The following is a 20,010-nucleotide window of genomic DNA, read 5'->3' on the forward strand; positions in this document are numbered from 1 at the left end:
TAATAATAATAATAATAATATTTGTACCCCGCCCATCTGGCTGGGCTTCCCCAGCCACTCTGGGCGGCTCCCAGTCGAGTGTTAAAAACAAAACAGCATTAAATATTAAAAACTTCCCTTAACAGGGCTGCCTTCAGATGTCTTTTAAAAATAGGATAGCTGCTTATTTCCTTCACATCTGAAGGGAGGGCGTTCCACAGGGCGGGTGCCACCACCGAGAAGGTGGTTCCCTGTAACCTCACTTCTTGCAATGAGGGAGTATTTTGCAATGTGTTGTGCTAGGTGCTGTATGTTTTTTTTATTGTATTTTTGCAGACAGACCACAGACCACCCAGACGAAGCTCTTGGACCACTGCTTTGGGAGCCCCTCTTCTAAGAAAAAAGTCAGGTGGAAGAGAGACCCTCTCTGTGATCTGCTTGAAAACCTGCATGGAACCCAACCCAAGAATACCAAGAGGGGTGTGCACTGACACAAATGGCAAGTGTGTGTTGACTCTTAAAGTACCAGGGCAGCACAGCTGGTCTTCCCCTTGAAAGCCACCCACCCCATGCCCATGCTTCTATTCCACTAACACAGAGTGCTTGTAAAATGCTATGGTTGTAATTCATCTTGAGACCCAAAGAGGAGCCCTTTTGAATTCTGTAATCCAGTTTGACAGGCCTCACCTCATTCAGCCGGTGTACTTTTTGCCTACAATATCTTCTTGCGTCTTGGCGAACCCCTCCGCCTCCACATTGGGTCAGCCGTTTTACCTCCAAGCCACAGAGGAAATGGGTGGGGTGGGGGGAGGCGGCCTTCCTGGTTCCTGTGCGCAGAAGCCCCCGCTCTGGGCTCCGAAGCAGGGTCAGCCTTGGAGGAGGGACCTGGCAGGGACTGGCTTCCCCCACCCACTGAAGCTGGGAGGAAAGGATGAAAAGGATAAGGAATGGTCATGAGATGCCTGGATTGAACCCTGGGAAAACTCAATTAGCAGTGAGAGGAAGAACTGGACACCCCATGGGATTATCGGGAAGAATCTTGCAGTTACGACTGACAGGCGGAGAGCTGGAAGTCACTTTTATTCGTCTCTTTGTTTTATTCTGTTATTGCTCTTATTCCTTTGCTCTTATCCATCACTTTCATTTTTCTATTTCTTCCTGTTATTTTATTACTTCCTTTTAATACTCTCTATGTATTTTGATAAGAATTGTATACAGATGAAGATGATGGAAAGCTGGTGAAGGACCCCGCATGAGAGGCAGGGAAGGGGAGATTTCCGGGGGGGGGGGCGAGGCTGGGGGAAGAAAGGGCTGCCCCCAGGTGAGAGCTGGGAGGGCACACCCTTCCCTGTATGGGATAAAAGTTAGGATATATCAGTGAGAGGGGACCTTATGTTAGGATACAGTTCCGCTCCATCTTAAAAGGAACAGGCATGACTGTTGTGTGTCACATGCCTGTTTATTTCCAGCACAGGTTTGCTGGGAACTTCAGTTTGTATATTGCTTTTGTGTTGCTGCTGTTGTGCTTGGTCACGAAGGGAAGCAGACATGTTTTTCCTTTGTTCCTGAACTATGCTGAATAAACGCCTGTAAATAATGCTTATACATGTCTCTGTCCGCCACTTCATTCTGTTGATAAGAGCATGCCAAGTCTCTAAAGGTCTCTGAGGCTTGTGTCGCTGATTGATGCTGTTCTGAGAATCGGAGTTTGCCTGGTTGCCGGCTGGTGGCCTGCCAAATGCCCCCATCTCCCCGGACGCATCCCAACAACCTTATAGTTTTCTAACTCCTTTTCTTCTTTCTCTTTCTATTTTCAGTTTAAAAATTGTTTTGTTTGTTTCACTGTGTTGTGAAGAGCCTTAATAAAACCTGGGATCTATAAGAAAGCCAAAACTGCCCCCAGCCACAAGAGTAACCATGAAAGGGATTTGCCCCACGCTGTGTGGACCCCCCCTTTGGGGTGGGGGACGAGGCCTGCAGGCTGGAGTGCAGGCAGGACTCCATGGCACAGAGGCAGCAGACAAGTTCTCGAACCACACAACTTTTATTTTAAATAAAACGCAACACAGATGCAGGCTTTGCACACCGGTGTCTGTGATCAAACAGGCAATGCAAAACGAGGAACAGGCCAAGGCAGAGTTTGTGTGGCAATCTTGTCAAAACAGCATGAACTAAAACCTTGGGGGGCCACAACTGGGGGGAGCGGGCAAAGCCCTGAGCCCCTCCCAATGGTGGGCGTCCCAAGGGCAAGAGGTGGAACTCAAACCAAAGAGATGCTTATGAGAAACAGATGGTTCTGGGGGTCGGGGGGAGAGCTCCTGTCCACCCTTCTCTTCCCAACTGCAAGGCTGCCATGTCCCCGGGTCACCCCTCCCCGCATGAAGCTCCTGGCAGAGGAAGGCAGCCATCTATGAAGTTCTCCTGCCCTCAACCCACTTGATATGTCAGACAGAGCAGCTGGAAAAGCCACATTCTCAGCAGCCTCATTAAAGTAACCCCAATAAATAAATATTCCAAGTCCAAGCCCTCCCCTCCTCCCACCCACCCCCAAATTAGCAAGCCTCCAGTGCTGGGCTTGGCCCCCCCGGCTCGCACCCCCCCAAAACTCCCCCAAGCCGGGAGGGGGTGCCAGAGCTTGGCTCCGCACAAACACAACAGGCAAAGTGCAAGTGAAATCCAGTACGGAAAAATATACAAAGAATTTGTCTCTCAATATAATACAAGGGATGGGGAGCGCTCACACCCAAGACAACTGGAGAAAGAATAAAATTATTCAATAAATAAGGAAGATGGAGTGGGATGGGAGGGGGGCGGGGGGCCCAGAGCCCGGGGCACCGGACCCAGCATCCTGCCCCACCGCAGGCCTATTTACAGCGCTGGTCTCCTCTCTCTAGGGACGCTTGTTTACCAGGTAGTCGTGGGCTTCCCACGGGATCTGCGGAACGCACAGAAAGCACCGCGGGCCTCTCGGGTCGGTAGAAACCTGTTATAATGTGTGACTGTGCAGGAGGAGGCTGTACAATGCAAAACCGTAAATGTCCATGGCCTGTGAGGAGTGTGGGGCGGTCGGTCATGGTGGGGCAGCGAGCAAGCGCACAAGGGCGGGGGCCCAGCTAGTATTCATCCTGGTCCTCCGGGTGCTGCTCGTCCAGCTCCTCGTCCTCTGGGGGGGCAAAGCCTTCCTGCAAGGACCGGGGGGAAGGAGTGAGACGCAGGCGGGGCCAAGTGGGCTCCCCCCACCCGCCAGGCTCACCGGCCAGGGCTGCTCCCACCTCCCTCCAAGAGCAGCGGCCAGGGCTGGGGCACGGGCAGCTGCCGCCCCCGGCTGGCACCCACCTCCGTGGCATACAGGATGCCGATGATGCCTGAGATGATGGGGCTGTTCTCGCTCTCGTGCTCCTGGCAGATCAGCTCAATGTCCCGCAGTTTGCTGAAGTAGAAGTCGCGCTCCTTCTCCAGCCCGTCCACCGTCAGCTTCAGGTCCACCAACTGCCCCGGCGAGAGAACGGGCAAGGTGAGCCAGGGCCGGCAAGGGGGCGCCAACCCCAGCAGCCCCTCCTGCCACAGCCCAGAACAAGGCCAAGGGCACGGCCTGTGCACACCTTGCAGGGAGCTGGGGGAGGTGCCCTTTGCTCTGGGGAGGCAGCGAAAGGAAGACAAAGGGCTGCTCTTCTTCCCCAGACTCACACAGGTGTGTTTCAAGAAGTTCACACAATAATAATAATAATAATAATAATAATAATAATAATACCCCACTCATCTGGCTGGGTTTCCCCGGCCACTCTGGGTGGCTTATAGCATATCTAAAAACATAAAACATCAAGCGTCAAAAACCTCCCGATACAGGGCTGCCTTCAGATGTCTTCTAAAAGTTGTGTAATTCTTTATCTCCTTGACATCTGAAGGGAGGGCGTTCCACAGGGAGGGGGCCACTGCCGAGAAGACCCTCTGCCTTTTGTCCCACAGGGTCAGCCTCAGCTAAGGGGGTGTCAACCCTGCTTGGCCAAAGTGAGACCTAGATGGGTCCCCTTTGGCCGGACCCAGCAGCCTCTGCTTAGGTTCTTCTCTCCCCCCCCCCCCAATTGGTGTGTGTTTTGAAAAAACAATAATTCTCTTTCAGATCACCATACTCATGGTAGGTAGGTAGGTAAATAAAAATAAAATAAAATAAAGAGGATGACGTTTTATTATTTATATCCTGCCCACCTGGGTGGGTTGCCCCAGCCCCTCTGGGCAACTTCCAACCCATAAAAACGTAATAAAATATCAAACATTGAAAAACTTCCCGATACAGGGCTGCCTTCAGATGTCTTCTAAAAGTTGGACGGTTATTTATCTCAATATCTGATGGGAGGGCGTTCCACAGGGAGGGTGCCACTGCCAAGAAGACCCTCTGCCTGGTTCTTTCAGCCTCCTTCCCCACCTCTCTTTGGGCCAGTGAACCCTGAGGGATCCTGGCTCACTTGCCAGAGAGATCTTTGCTCTCCCGGCATCTAAGGATGCGCCTCCCGCCAGAGCCCCCAATTCTCCACACCTCCTGCCTCTAGACTCTCTCCCTGCCTTAAAGCAGCACTCTGGAGGCGGCTTGCTTTGGCTTCCCCCGGGCCCCAAGAGCCACGGGGCCAAACGGAGAGGCCGGCTGCGTGGCCCCTTTCCCAGCTGCTGGAAGGAAGAGGCAGGCGCTGCCGAGACCACCAGGGTGAGTCCAGCTCAGGACAACAGACATGGGGCTGCTTTAGGGCAACACAGGCCTGACCCACGTGGCTGCACAGTCCCTTGACCTGCTCTTTAAAGTGGGGTTACTGGTGGGCATTCATTGACCCGGTTTGGATTGACAGTAACAAGGCCCCCCCAATATCCAAGTCAGGAAAAGCAGCCTCTGCAAAGCTCAAAGCCCTTCTGCCCCATCCCTGCCCCATAAAGGTAAAGGTAAATGTAAAGGGACCCCTGACTATTAGGTCCAGTCGTGGCCGACTCTGGGGTTGCGGCACTCATCTCGCTTTACTGGCCAAGGGAGCCGGCGTACAGCTTCCGGGTCATATGGCCAGCAGGACTAAGCCGCTTCTGGCGAACCAGAGCAGCGCACGGAAACGCCGTTTACCTTCCTGCCAGAGCAGTACCTATTTATCTACTTGCACTTTGATGTGCTTTCGAAGTTCTAGGTTGGCAGGAGCAGGGACCGAGCAACGGGAGCTCACCCCGTTGCGGGGATTTGAACCACCAACCTTCTGATCGGCAAGCCCTAGGCTCTGTGGTTTAACCCACTGTGCCACCCACGTCCCCTTCCCTGCCCATACCTGCTGGTTAAGCTCCAGGATCTGGGCATCTGCTTCACTGCCCCCATTCCGGGCCAAGGGAGGGTTTTTCCGTACAATATTGCTGGGAGCGACGTTCAGCCGGGCCGGATTCTGCAAGTTCTTGGGGCCTGTAGGGGAGGTTCGCTGTGGGACTGTGCCAAGAAGCCAGAGAGAGAGAAAGAGAAATGGAAGTTACTCATGAGTCTCCTGGCAATCAGTCCCGTCTGCTTCTGCCAGGGCGTGTGCTTGAGTGAGGCCTGCAAGAAGACCGTGTGCAGCTGGAGCCCCAGAAGTGGATTAGTCAGGGGGAGAGGAGGGAGGGAGGAAGGGAGGGAGGGAGGGAGGAAGGGAGGGAGGGAGGAGAGATGGCCACTTAGGGTGAGGAGTGTGGGTGGAGGGACTGGCTGAAATCCAGACCCCATGGGTGCTCTGCACCAGCACAGAAAGTGACAGCTTGGCAGGGGGGCTGGTTCTGGGTCCCCCTTCTTCCTGCCTCCCCGGGAGCCAAGGCCAAATAATTCTCTCCCCCCACCCCCAGAGCAGAGAGGCTTTTCCTCCCGCCATGCCCACCACCACAGGGCAGCAGCGTCAAGCTACACACATGCAAGGAAGAGCCGTGCCCCCAGCCAGCCCCCCAGCGGGTGTTGCTGCCACCGCAGAGCAAAGCAAGCGAGCCCCGCTAGGGAGAGCCATGCAGGGCGGCCCTGGAGACCCCACTCCTCTTTCTGGGCTCCTCTCTGGACTCATCCCATCAATGCCGGTGCTCACCCCATTCACCTGGGGCCTGCGATTCACCCTCTGGGGAACAAGCCGCACCTGGGGGGGCCTGTCCCCTTCAAGTGGAAGCTCCAACAGGAAGGAAGCTGGTTGCTGCAACCAGGGTCAGGCCAACCCTCTGCCACCCTCTGGGCTCCACAGCCTGCTCACCCGGAGCTTCTGTGTGTGTGTTCCATTTTGTGACTTAGGTATCCCCTTCCTGGCTCAGGGAGGGTGGCTGGGGAGCAGGGGGACCTCTTATATCACCCCTCGTCAGAGTCCCTTCTTCCGGAAAAGGCCAGGGGGAGACCGGGCCCTTGAGGGGGGGGGGCATCTCTGCGAACAGGCCTTGAAAGGTGGAGAGGAAGAGGGCTCTGGGTGCTGCCACCTAGGTGTTCCAATCTGTAGGAGTGCAAATATCCAGAGTGTGGGGGTCAGGTGGGACTGCTATGAGGAATTATGAAAAATGAAGCAAGCCATTGTGTCCGCCATGAAAGCATTGCCTTGACTGGGTTTGAGTCCTTGACAGTGGTTTCTGATCGAATCCCACAAGCCTCTGCACCTCTGACATTTGCTTGTATAAGCATTCTTAATACACAGGCCAGTTGCCGGCTGCTGCAGCAGGCATCCTGGGTCATGAAGCTAGAAGGTAGCTTCGATGTAGTTTGTTAATCGTTCACAAGGAGATGGAAAATACTACCTATCCTTCCTCTCCCGTTGTCTGCCGATTATGACCTCCAGAGTTTCCTAAAAGCATTCCTATTTGTTTCCTCTATTATTTACTCTGAATTACATATGCATGCTCAAGTAGGAAATTCGTAGTTTTTGTAGTTTTAACTTTTAACTTTTGTAGCTCTTTGTAGTTTTAACTTTTAATTTTGTTCTACATGGGGTTTTTGAAATGCTCAGAGAAAATCTGATTGTTCCTTACGAACACTGTGTAAAAAGTTATTTTGTGAATAAAACGACCTGGGCCAGAGGGTGGTGAGGAATTATTATTATACGCACTCTCCCAGAGTCTTGCTGGTCAAGCCTCTGTGTGTATTTTATTAATCAGAGTCTAATCCTTCCTTTGCTTTGGGAACGCCACACCAATCCCCTCTCAAAAGCTGTGGGGTTCCCTGAGCAGCCTTGGACACACAAACCTCTTCCAGCCTCCCAGGAAGCAGAGAAGGGAAACATGGGACAGGCGAGGACTGAGGAGCCCCCAGACCCAGCCAGCTCTGAGCCTACGAGGGCAGGGCATCGTGTGGCTTTGCAGCAGCCACCACCCTCACCCTGCCTCCTCTGGGAAATGGGCATGCGTGGCTCACTCCAAAGGGAGAACAGGAAGGGCTGTGCTGTGCAAGCTTCCGAGGAGGGGGAAGAGCAGCTCTGAGCAGGCCAGGCCTGGGCGCCACAGCCCCCACCCCCAAAGGCAAAGGGGGCTCTGAACGTCTTCCGAGAAGAGCAGCCAGATTCCACAGGGATTCCTGTGTGAGACAGGTTGCAGCATGCAAAGCAGCCAGGCCCCCTTCGCTTAAGCACAGCGGCAAGCTGAGAGGGGTCGTTTCCTCGGGAGGAAACAGGCTGAGCCCTGCTGGCACGACTGACCCACAGGGCTACGCGGACCCCAGAGGCTAATGCAGTGTTAGGCTGCGCTAACAGAAGAGGAAAGCCCTGGTCCAGGAAGAAGCAAAGCTACTCTTCCGCCATGCTGCGTCCAGCCCAGAGGCTGCAGCACGTCTGCGGAAGGGGAGCCAGGACTGCTGAGGGGTCTGGAGACCCCCCTTATGAGAAATGGTTGCAACTCACTCTCTTTAATAAGTCAGTGCACACTGGTTATGTTCGTATCGTCGACTTTTACGAGCAGAAAACCCCTTTGCCAGAACAGTGCCTGGTGGCTACATTTCACAGGCCTGAAGTGGTGGCAAGTTTCTCAATCATGCTCTTTTCTAAGGTCACCTGGAATCTGAGTTGGTTGGATCTGGAATGCCCAGAGGACTTGTCTCTGCTGTCGGACCCTGTTTGCTCCCCCTCCTTTCAGACCCGCCTCTGGTTCAATCCTGGGCAGGGCTGGGGACGCGCTCCCTGCCTGGAATTCCTCCCAGCACAGACCAGCGGGACTGACTCAGGATAAGGCGGCTTTCTGGGTCCCTAGGCTGCACAGCAGGATCCTGCCTCCCACGCCAAGGGAGCTGGGCTCTCCTTCCGCCCTCCCCCCAGTGCCCCAGGAGTTGCCAAGCTGGATGCCGGGGTGCCACGGTCATGCTGGAGGCCGGATCCTGGGGTGCCCGCTGGCTCTAGCGACATTACCTGCAGTGCCAGTGGGTTTCTTGAGTTTGTTGAAGATCTGATCACCTGGGTTTGGAGAAGGCGCCACCTCCTGGCCTTGCCTCGCCAGTAGCGGGTTGTACTCCTTCCCATCGTAGTTGGCGTCAAAGAATTTCTTAAACCACTGAATGAACTCAAAGTTGTCCTGGAACTTCCCCTTCACCAACCTCTCCACTGAGATGATCTGCAACAAGTCCAGGAGAGAGGGAAGGAGATCATTAAGAGATACCTGGTCACTCACAGAACCTCAGAGCCATAAATGTTTGTAGTGATCAGGTGGGATTGCTATGAGGAATTATAAAAAATAGGGAGCAAGCCACTTGTGTCAGCAATGAAAGCCTTGCGTTGACTGGGTGTGCCATTTTGATATGATTTCTGCTCAATCCACGCCTCTGCCTCTCTGTCCTATTTCTCTGCCTGACAGACAAATATAAGCATTCTAAACACAGGCCGGTTGTTCACCAGGCATCCTGGGTCACAAAGATAGTAGGTAGCTTCTTTGATGTGCCCCTCCTTGGTTTTGTTAATCTTAGGGCCAGGAAACAGTTCCACATGAAGGTGATCAAGATACCTCTCTTCCTTGCCATCCTTCCCCTTATGTTTACTGCTTGTTTATGACCTCCGGGGTTTTGCTGAATGCATTCCTCTAGTCCCGTTTTATTTACTCTCAGATATGTATGCATGCTCAAATTAGCTCTTTGTAGTTTTAACTTTTAACTTTGTCCCACATGGGGTTTGTTGAAATGCTCAGAGGAAATCTGATTGGTTCTTACGAACACTGTGTAAAAAGTTCTTCTGTGAATAAAATGACCTGGGCCGAGGGGTGGACAGGAATTATTATTACACACACTCCTCCCAGAGTCTTGCTGGTGAAGCCTCGTTAATCAGAGTCCAATCCTTCCTTTGCTTTGGGAACACTACAAACGTTGTTGGTCAAACCCATGGTCTTTATTCATACAGACCAAAATCCCACATGCAAGCCAAGGGTGCCCAGCCTCTGGGAAATGGAGCCAAGGCTGCCGACTGGAGCCAAAGGCTTCTCGTCGACCTCTGCCTCCACCCCTGACACCCAGCTCCACGCCAGTGGGAGCCCAAGGCAAGCCCCCTCCCACGCCTCCTGCCTTCCAGAGACCCACCTTGTCCACACCCATTTTCTTGAAGGCAGCCTGCAGCACCTTGAAGTTGTGGATGAACTCGTGCTCCAGCTTGGCCTGGAACTTCACCTTCCTCAGGTGGATGCAGCCTGGAAACAGCATGTCCATGAACTGGCAATAGGCAGCCCCTGCCAAGGGAAAGGGCACAGAAATTGGCTTCTTCCACGCAGACTCACACCTCTGGACCCCAGCACAGCAGTCCAGGTCCCTGCTTCTCCCTACACCCCAAACCACTGATGGTTCAAGGCTACCCGCACTGCCAGGATTGCCCCACCCCATCGCTGCCCCTTCTGCCCCCCGCTGCCCAGTACCTGAGCACAGCTGCTCAATCTTGGTGTAGTTGAGCTGCAGGGAGTCGTTGACCCACGCAAGCATGTCATGGCGACTCAGGTTCTCGCTCGTCACAGAAGTGGAATATACATTGACGGCCATGCCCCAACTGCAGGAAGAAGGGAGGCGTTATTCGCCAGGGAGCTTACAGGAGGAAAGCGGTTCCAAGCCCTGCCCCAAAGGTGAGGCCTCAGGTGCCCAGGACTGAGCCCAAGACCTCAGTGCACCAAACACATGTTCCGCCATGAAGCCTCAGCCCCTGTTGCTCTACGGCAAGGGCAGCAAACCTGGTTGGCCTTACAGGCCAAATCTCCATCTCCGCCCCCTGCAGAAACCACATTTGAAAAGTGGCCAGGGCCCACCTCCATCCGTCACCTGACGTCAGGGGATTGCAGAGACGGGTGGGCAGTGGGTTGACCCATGAGAGGGAGGAGGGACCCAGGGGGACTGAAGTCCAGCCAGCCAGCCAGGTCTCTCCCTGCCCCACACCGGATGCCACAAGCAATGTCTGGTGTGGTTTGGGGAAAGTATTGGAGCTGTAACTTCCTGGCAGCAGATGACAGAACCATGAGACAGGTGTAAAATACTCCAGCAATAAGGGGAAGGCTTGGTGGGCCAAATCTGGCCCAGAGGCAGGAGGTTCGCCCCCCCCCCGTGCTTTGCAGAACAAATCACATTGGGGGTTTTGGACAAGCCTGACTAAAGCCCATCCCATGACGAAAGGGACAGGGTTCACTTCCATTCCACTCAATCAGCCTCATCCTTGCACCAGAGAAAATGGGGTGGAGGAGCAGAAAAAGAAACTAATTCAAGAGCATCACCAAATAGTAGCTGCTGCACCCCACAGCTCCCAGACAGGTGGGGTGGAGGGACATTACCAGAGCTCCTCTCCCACCCCAGCAGGAGACTCCCTGGCCTCCACCTGCACACAGCCCCTCCCCTCCGGTTTGTCCAAGGGGCTCCACGGTGGCTGAGCCGGTACTTCACCCAGGCAAAGGCCAAAGGACACCCCCCCCCCGCAGGCTGAGTCAGACTTCAGCTTTCCCCAGTGGCCTCATTTCAAAGGGGCAGGGAGAATATGCCCAAAACTTTGCATCACTTGAGCACAAAGGCACAAAGGGAGGATGGAAGGCCGCAAAGTCCAGGGGCCCCAGAGCAAGCTGCGCACGTCAGACTCGCCCTCGGCCCTCCCAGTGAGAGACCGTCCTCTCTGCCTTTTGCAAAGGAAGCTGCTTCTGCAGGGCAGCAAGTGGGAGACGCACTGGCAGGCCTTGCCAGGCCCCGCTCCGCTCCTCTGCCTGCAGGCACCCACTGCGCCACCAGGGCCATTGCACACTGGCCATTGCACACAGGCAAGGAGGAGAGGGATGGGAGCAAGCTAGGGGTCACCGGACAAAGCCCCCCTTTCACCTGGACAGGTGTCTGGGCCAGCGCCAGCACCAGCCCCACTGGCCACGCGGTTCAGGGAGGGCTGCCCTAGGAAAGGGGCTGGCAAACTCCCAGGCATGTCATAAAGCCTCACCTCCCGCCTCCTCAGCCAATCAGGAGGCAGGGCTGAGAGCATCTCTAGGCACACAGGGGAACCACAGGGAGAAAGCAGGCCTCCCCCCCTCAGGCCCTCTGGAACCCCAAAGCAGAGAGGGCACAGGCAGAGCAGCCAGCCTCCGGTGCCAGGAAGGACAAGGGGCTGGAGCCCCACTCGGTCCGCCTCCAAGCCGGGAGGGCGCCTGGACGGGGTCACCAAGCCAGGGACTCTGCCCCCAGGATCCCCCCAAGGAGGAAGACTGATCTGATGCAAGAGGTGGGGGCACTGCTCAGGACCACCTCCCTCTGCCAGGAGAGGGAACTGTGTTTCAGGAGAAGCACTGCCAGGCAGAAAGATGGACCTCCTGCCTCAGAGAGCTGCTTGGCTTCAGGGCTGTTTCCTTGAGGACAGCTGGCAGAGACAATAATAATGCCTATGGGGCGGGTGAATGGACTGGGGAGAGCCTCAGAAGAGCCGGGTGGCTGCAGGATCACCCCAAAGGCTCCTCACCCAGTCCAGCCTCCCCTTTCCCCCCAAGGCACAAGGACAAAAGCCCCTCTCCCACCACAGCCTGTCCAGGGAAGCCCCAAAGAGACATAGCCCCAGAAGGCTCCAGGGCCGAAATCTGGGGGGTCTGACGCCAACCCTCCATGCCCCAAGGAAAGCCCCTCTGCTGCCTGAAGCTGCAAGGAGAGCAAATGGAAGCAGGGGTGCCAAACGACCCCCCACCACTGCCCCCCGAGAAGTCCCACTGGGCAGGAGAGAGGTGGCTTCTTCTGGGCAGAGAGGGTCCCGTGGGTCAGCCCAGCTTCTCCTTTGCCAGCCCCACTCCAATGCTTTGGCTCATGGAAGGGGCACCCCTGGGCAGGACCTCACCCAGGACTGGCACCAACCTGGCCTTTAGCAAGCGCCCTCTTCATCAATCTGGTCAATAAGGGGAGGGAAGGGGCATGGCCCGCCTGAAGGTGGTGCTTGGCCAGAGGAATTCTGCTGACCTCAGCCTTGCAAAGCACAGCAGGAAGGGGCTCCCTCACAACCTCCACCCCCCCCCACTCCAGGGAGTTTCATTTAACAGCTGATAAGCCGCTTAAGGGCTGCTGGCTCCTCCCCTCCTAATCCCGCCCCCAAATGAGCGCCCAAGAAAGCAGGCTTGTCATGGCGGAAGAGAGGCTGGCTTGATTCCTGGGGCTGCATCCAGAGGCTCCTTTAATTCTGGGTCCTGATCCCCAAATTCCACCCCAGAGTCAGAGGCCGTTAGCAGAGCAACAGGGCAGGCAGGTGCCCATTAGCTTGGGCTTCACCCACTGGCTTGGTAAGCAAGAACATGGACTTGGCCGGTTGAGACGCTGCGCACGTCACAGAGTTGGGTCACGTTCCAAGATACAGGACAGAGCCTGATTCCCCAGGGAAGCAGCGCTGCCTGGGCTCCCTTGCACCGTCCAACGCCTTCTCCAAGCTTTTTACGTCTTAAAAGCTGCCCAGGTCAAATGGCTTATCCCTTGACCTCCCTGCAGGCCTGCTAAATCTGGGCATCGGCCTTTGTGCGTGGGGAGCCTCTGACCAAGATGGCGCCACGCTGCCTCTGGGAGCGGCAGAAAATCAGACGGAAAGCTGAGGAAAACACCTTCGAGTCCAGGTATTAGAAGAAATAGGGCCCTAGAACAGGGGTCAGCAGGGGGCCGGTCCACTGTCCCTCAGACCTTGTGGGGGGCCGGACTATATTTTTTTTGGGGGGGGGGAATGAACGGATTCCTATGCCCCACAAATAACCCAGAGATGCATTTGAAATAAAAGCACACATTCTACTCATGTAAAAACACGCTGGTTCCCGGACCGTCCGCGGGCCGGATTTAGAAGGCGATTGGGCTGGATCCGGCCCCCAGGCCTTAGGTTGCCTGCCCCTTAACCTAGAAGGAACCACCTTGGCTGAGAAGATCCCTCCCTCTCCCAGCCCCCCTTGCCTGAACGTTTGTTTTACATTTTATTCTATTACACAGTGCTAATCCTAACTGGAGGAGGGGGTAAAAGAAGCGTTCAAAATTCCCCTTGTTCTAGATGTGTTTTGCAGGAGGGGATTTCATTCATGCGAGCAGTTTCTGAGCTCTGGGCATAGTGCTGTGCCTAAGATTTAAGATTCAAGCTGCCACTGCTGGAAGGCAAGGAGGACCTTTCTTCTGCCTCCCCACTGAAGACGGGACCCTCATAAGAATATTAGGGGGGTGGGCAGGGGAAATATGGCTTGGGTTACTGCAGTCTTCAGATGAGGACTGGACCATGTTAAAAATGAACATAAGATTTTAGCTGCAGTTTGTTCATTTTCAGCTTTGTGTTCTTGTTATAAGCTAGGTTTAGGGTGCCCGTCAGCTCCTAGCTTTCCTGCCTCAGTTTCTAAACCTGGGGGAAAGTGTTATACAGAACAAACTTCCCAACCTCCTCCCTATTCAAAAGCCTCATTCTCTAAGGCCTGGGCAAAAATGGAAAGCAACCCCCCCCCCCAAAGCAAAAGCAGGCAGAGCAACACGTGCAAGGCAGACTGAAGGGGCTGGATCACCTGCAACTGCCACAATGATAGGATCTTCCTGTCATCTCCCAACCAGGGAAAGGACCCATGAAAACCTCCTGCAGGTTTTGTGACCTACCCAACATAAACCCTTTGACCCCCCAGGAGTACCAGTGCCCCCCCCCAGGACTGTCCGGTCCAGGCTGATTCCAGAGGCCTCAGCACAGCAACACGTAGCTCAGCTGGGATAGCTCCATCAGCAGAGCACAAGACGCTTTATCTCATGGTTGTGGGTTTGAGTCCCACAAGATTCCAGCACTGCAGGGGGTTGGACTAGATGACCCTCGTGGTCCCTTCCAACTCAACAGTGCTATGATTCTGTCATTCTATGACTTTGTAACAGAAGCCCCAGGGCCCATCTCGCTGCTGGCTCTTGAACGTCCGCCCCTCCGCACCCACCAAAGTCAGGACTGGGGGGGGGGGCAGAACTGGGGGGGCAGCTGGGCTGAACAGATCAGATTAAGGGGCTAAATCTGCTTTCACTTTTGCCGGCAAGAGATTGAGTGCTTAATGCACGGCCAACAATGAAAGTCAGGATTAGGAGAGCGGGGGGGGGGGGCATCTGTCAGGAACCTCCTGCAGCCGCCCCACTGCTTTGGGTTTGGCTGCCCCAAGGAGCGCCAATGTTTTCCCCAGTGTTTTGGGGTGGAGCGATCCTGGCCTCCTTTCCAGAAGTGCCTGCCCCTCTTCCCACAGAGCCCCACGGTGAAGACTCTGCTCCAGCCAAGCCTTTTTCTTCGGATCCTGGGACATGCTCCCTCCTGGCCACAGGGCGGGCGGACAAACTAGGCCATCAGCCAATCAGCTCCCTTGGGCAGCTGCAAGGAATGCCGGCATACATATGGCGGGACTTTGGGGGCCATTTGCCAGATGGGAGGGCTCCTCACCCACCCCTCGCCTGGAGGGGGGATTAGAAGAGCAGATTGCGATGCCGGGCAAGGCAGGGAGAACCTCTGCCTCCCCAGGACCCCTTCTGAGTGGGGCCAGGAGCATCGCCCTCGCCTGCCCAAGACGCTTCTAGCAGAGCCAGCAAGAGGCACAATGAGAGAACGGGAGGGTCTGCCTCATGCCCCATGACCAAGTGATGTGGGGAGACAAGCACTCATGCTCTGCAGAACAGGGAAGCCATTCCACCCACTGGCCCTCAACTCGAATAAGTGAGCCAAGCCACAGGCTCCCAGCGAAGCATTTAACACATCCGCCTGGACTGGGAAGCTGTTTGGCCTGGTGGTGGGAATTTGGCCCTGAGGGCGGGAATTAGGATGCAGTAGCCAATCCTCCAGTGGGGAAGCCCGCCAAAGGAAATCTCCCAAGGCACCTCATCACACCCTCTGGTCCTTGATTCCCGCCCCCCCCCCCAAGCTGCAAGGGGCTGGGGAAGAGAAGCAGAACCACCACCACCCCAGAACAAGAGATCTGGAGCATTTGCAAGAGCAGGACTGTCTGGGGGAAAGTGGACACACAAAACCCAGTCAGACGACACCAGGGCTGGCCAAAAGACTGTTCCAGAGCTGGGAAGACCTTGTCAGGATCCCTGGGATAAAGAGCATCTCCCTCTCTCACACCCACCAGTGAAAAACCACAGGGGGAAGGGGGACAGAGCTGGCATCTTCCTTAGAAGAAGCTGGATAGCTCAGCTGGCTAGAACATGGTGCTGGTAACGCCAAGGTTGCAGGTTCAATCCTCATATGGGACATTCTGCATCTTCCTACATCACAGGGATTTGGTCACATGACTCTCAGGGTCCCTTCCATCCCCACACTGCTGTGATTCTAAGTCACCTGCGGAAGTCAAAGCTCCCCTGGGCAAGACCTGGTTGTATTGCTGCCGATGCTGTGGAACTATCATTGCTATAGACTTAACTTTTAAAAGTATGCCCCCCACCCAAACACCTTGCCACCATCCTTCCCATTTCCCAAATAAAATGTAGCCCTTAAACTGCCCTGACTTGCACTTTCTCACAGTCTTCCCCCTAGTCGGGCATTTCAGTTCAGCTACTCTGGGCTACTGAGAAAACTCCCGAGTTACTTATCCTGCAGCATGTGAAATTATCCCAGCACACCTTGCGATATGGCTTCCTCTAAGGCTCAGCTCGGCACCCCAGGGGCCAGGAGCATTCCTCCAAAGAAGCGCTGTATCGTTTGGTTGCTGTTGGAGGGGTCCCCTTGCTTTATCTGCTGTGCAAGTCAAGAGACCTGGCCAAACGGGCTGCCTTTCCAAAATGATGCCTGGCCTGCGGAGAAGCAAAAGCTGTTTGCCCCCCCCCTTACCCCTGAAGCAGCGATAGGTAAACAGCAGGCATCCTGATGTTACAGGGATGGACAACTCCCACCCACCCCGGCCTTGCTGACTGGAGCTGATGGGAGTCCCACAGCAACTTGGGGGGGGGGGCGCTACGGATTTCCCAGTCCAGCTCTGTAGAGCTTCGCTTTCTTCACAAGGCAGGACACTCTGCCCCTCTGACCTAATTGCCCTTCCAGGCTCCCTGAAACACAAGATGGCACCTTTGTCTCTCCAGCCCAGAAGCCTCCAGAGCCTTTGGCAGAGAAGAGGCCTTTGCCAGCAAGTGGGCCTTTCAACATGCAGAGCACACGGCCCAGCCCACAACGCGCCGTGTCCTTTTGGGTCAAGGAAAACAGCACGCCTTGTACCCCTTCAACTCTTGGGTGCACTTAGAATGAAGCCGCTGCACAACTTCTGCATCACTCAAGAACGCCTCTTGTGGGGAAGGGTGGTTTAAAGAAAGAAAAGAGGGAGGGTTTTTCCCTGCATGAAAAAGGCCCCAACCCAGGCTGGCTGGAGGGCCACCAGGGAGGACCTGGCTCATGCTTTAAGAGCTGAGCCTGGGAAGCCCAGATGCGGCCAAGGCAGCCGTGATGGGTCCTTGCCCAGGAATGGTGAGAAGAGAGTGGAATTCCTCCAGGGGGCGCCTCCAGCTCCCAACATGGCTCTTAGCACAGGTGATCTTCCTTGGAGCTGCCTAGGCTATTGGGGGCAGGGGGAGAGGGGAGGGGGCAACCGCAGCAGAAGCCATCGTGGGTGGGATGTGGCACAGGGGAAGGAGGTCAAACACCCCTCACCCTCTCCCTGGGCCACCGACCTGGGAAGGGGACAAGGAATGTGGGTGCCTCTCTGGAGAACTACCAGGCATGGGAGCGCCAGCCGTTCGCCCCTGGAGGCCGGAAGGGGAAGCGAGAGAGAAACCCCGCAGGCAGCTGTCCAGAGGGGCAGCAAGCTGGGCTTGGGGTGCCAAGGAGAGGCTGTTGGGGAAGGTGCTCCCCGGGTTCAAGGGCCCGGCACTCGCTCTGCGCACAAAAGGGTCCAGGATGGCTCCCCAACAGGAGCTCCAGGTCCACAGAGGCCAGCGCTTTGTCCCCAGCAGCGGCCAGGGTGATGGAGCCAAAAGGCAGAATCTAGCCATACTCAAAGTCCCAGGCAGCTCAGGCGCACGCTGGGGGTGGCTATGCCTCATTTTAATTCAGCGTTTGGGAAAGGCGTACTGCATCAAAAAAGGAAGGTAATTTTTATTCTTATTTATTTACTATTATTACTTTGTCAAAATTAAATTATTATTATTTAAGTGGAATATAATAATAATCATCATCATCATAATACTTTAATTATTTATACCCCGCCGATCTGGCTGGGTTTCCCCAGCCACTCTGGGCGGCTTCCAACGGAATATTAAAATACAATAACCTATTAAACATTAAAAGCTTCCCTGAACAGGGCTGCCTTCAGATGTCTTCTAAAGGTCTGGTAGTTGTTGTTCTCTTTCACATCTGGTGGGAGGGTGTTCCACAGAGCGGGTGCCACCACCAAGAAGGCCCTCTGCCTGGTTCCCTGTAACTTGGCTTCTCACAATGAGGGAACTGCCAGAAGGCCCTCAGAGCTGGACCTCAGTGTCCGGGCAGAAGGATGGGACGAATGGAACAGAATGAGCCAAGAACACCTGCATGACTCTGCAACACAGGGGGAGACCCCTTGACCCCCAGCAGCCAAGGCTGAAGCTCAGAGCCCAAGAGGGACCCCTCCCCACAAGCTCCTTCCTGGGTCCTCTGGCCCCAGCAGCCTCTGCAGCCGCCTCCTTCCAGGCAGAGGCACCAATGTGACCTTTCCTGACCCCTAACTGGCCAACCCTTCAGGACAGGAGACCCCATATGCAAAGGCAAGGTGAGCCAGAAGGCCAAAGGCAGGCAGCCCTCCCCATGCAGGCAAAGCCCAGCACAGATGGGAGGAAGCAGGAGGAGGAGCCACAGGAGGAGGGAGGAAGAGGATTGCCACATGCATATTTGGACCTGGCGCATCTGCCACAACATCCACCCAGAGCGGGTCTTCCTTCACAGCTGCTGGTGGGTTTGAAATGGTTTGCCCTCTGGATGCAGGCGCCCCCAGACCCACGAGGGAAAGGGACTGCAAGTTCCAGCCGCGCTTGTGGGGCAGGGAGACGGGAATAATAATAAATAATAATAATAAATTTTTATTTATACCCCGCCCTTCCTGGTTCAAAATCCCGGCTCAGGGCAGCTAACAACAAATTTAAAACAATTATAAAAGCAGCATAAAATACGGTATAAAAACATGAATAACAATAAAAATCAAAAGTCAAAAATCAGTTAGATAATCCCAGGTCTAGCTGGCTGAATTGGTCCTACTTGGGCCAGCGAGGAGGCCAGGGGAGAATTACTGTGGGGTCTCAGAGCGGGTGATCTTAAATAATAAATAAATAAAAGTGGGCCCTGCACAAGCTTCTAGTTTCACTGCAATCCAGAAGTCTCGTGTTTTGCCCACGGGTTGCACCATGAATTGCTGGTGTAATGGATCATTAACTTACTGCTCATAGTCAGAGTCTCCTGCTTCTGACTGGAGAGAGCATCAGAGTTGCACGCAGGGAAAAGGGCTTGTTATTTATCTCCTTGTGGAACGCCACCACTTCAGAAGATGCTCAGATCAAGGAGGCGTCAGGTGTACAACACAGGAATGAGTGACTTAAGTAGGGCACCAGTCAAGAGAGTCGGGAGGGGGGGGGCAGCAGAAGAGGAGATTCCAGGGCAGGGAAAGAAGGGGGGGGCATGGCTGCAGCAGCGCAAACTGCTCCCCAGGGGCCATGTCCCAGCCTGCAACCTGCTTATTTCCAGAGAACTCAAAGTATGCAACAAGCAGTTCACTATTTTAGTCCCACAGCCTGGTCAACAGTTGCTGCTTGGGTCAGCTGTGGCAATGGTTTATTACGTACAACATCACCAACGGCTATGGAATCAGAAAGATGCAGGCTGACTCAAGACATAGGCAGAACAATCCAAATGCACACACATGGGGCACAACCCACCGGAAAGTTCATGATGTATTGATCATTAACTACGTAAAAAACAGCACCGTACTCTTCCTCAGCCAACGGTACTCTTCCTGCTGCGCTTGCAAAAGAGAACTTCTCAGAGAATTTGCTCAGTCAGTCTGGCCTGCGCCTCTCGCTCGGCAACCCCGAGACAGCACCCAAAATCCACCACCTAACTGTGCCTCATCACCTTGGAAATACAGCAGACTGAAGGGCATTCTACATCTATCAAACAGCAATGCTTTCCTGAACCTACCAGCAGTTCTAAGGTGTTCTTTTTAATCCCCCTGAACTGGCTACTAGTGAGGGCACAGAGGCACAACTGTGTGTTCGGTTTCACCTGGGCCCAATATTATTATTATTATTATTATTATTATTATTATTATTATTATTATTATTATTAATACCCCGCCCATCTGGCTACGTTTCCCCAGCCACTATGGGCAGCTTCCAACAAAAGATTAAAAATACATTAAAACATCAGTCATTAAAAACTTCTCTAAACCGGGTGGCCTTCATGGCATCTCCTGCTGGAAAACGGAAGCCCACGACAGTGGGATGCTCACTACTGAAGACAGGATGGCACCTTCTCATGTTGCATAAAGCAGCCTTTGCCACAGCTGCAGCTGGCAAGGCCATGCCAGCCTGGGGCTGACTGGAGTTGAAAACATCTGGAAGGAACCAGGTTGGCAAAGGCTGGGGCAAAAGTTATATTCTGCTTCAAATCAATGTGCGTCTACAGTTGCAACACCAGGAATGCA

At 54.5% G+C, this 20,010-nt stretch overlaps 1 protein-coding gene and 1 long non-coding RNA gene across 7 annotated transcripts in view; one reads left to right on the forward strand and one right to left on the reverse strand.

Annotated features, from left to right (window-relative positions):
* LOC309529773 overlaps positions 1-20,010 on the forward strand; it is a 405,398-nt gene that overhangs the window by 32,051 nt on the left and 353,337 nt on the right. The gene's annotated exons all lie outside the window — the stretch shown is intronic.
* MAPRE3 (microtubule associated protein RP/EB family member 3) overlaps positions 2,005-20,010 on the reverse strand; it is a 125,809-nt gene continuing 107,803 nt past the window's right edge. For 3 of the 6 annotated variants that reach the window (XM_082217910.1, XM_082217908.1, XM_082217909.1), the window contains 6 exons: positions 9,811-9,938; positions 9,482-9,627; positions 8,328-8,529; positions 5,277-5,428; positions 3,316-3,468; positions 2,005-3,161 (listed from right to left, as the gene is read on the reverse strand). In XM_082217910.1, the coding sequence (XP_082074036.1) occupies positions 3,093-3,161; positions 3,316-3,468; positions 5,277-5,428; positions 8,328-8,529; positions 9,482-9,627; positions 9,811-9,931 (843 nt within the window). In that variant the 5' untranslated portion in view covers positions 9,932-9,938 and the 3' untranslated portion in view covers positions 2,005-3,092. Of the gene's footprint in view, positions 3,162-3,315; positions 3,469-4,827; positions 4,876-5,252; positions 5,429-8,327; positions 8,530-9,481; positions 9,628-9,810; positions 9,939-11,239; positions 11,321-20,010 lie in introns of those variants that run through there. The other 3 variants (XM_082217911.1, XM_082217912.1, XM_082217913.1) reach the window with 3 other exon arrangements.

This window comes from Podarcis vaucheri (genome assembly GCF_965113315.1).
Source record: "Podarcis vaucheri genome assembly, chromosome: 3".
Lineage (NCBI taxonomy): Eukaryota > Metazoa > Chordata > Lepidosauria > Squamata > Lacertidae > Podarcis > Podarcis vaucheri.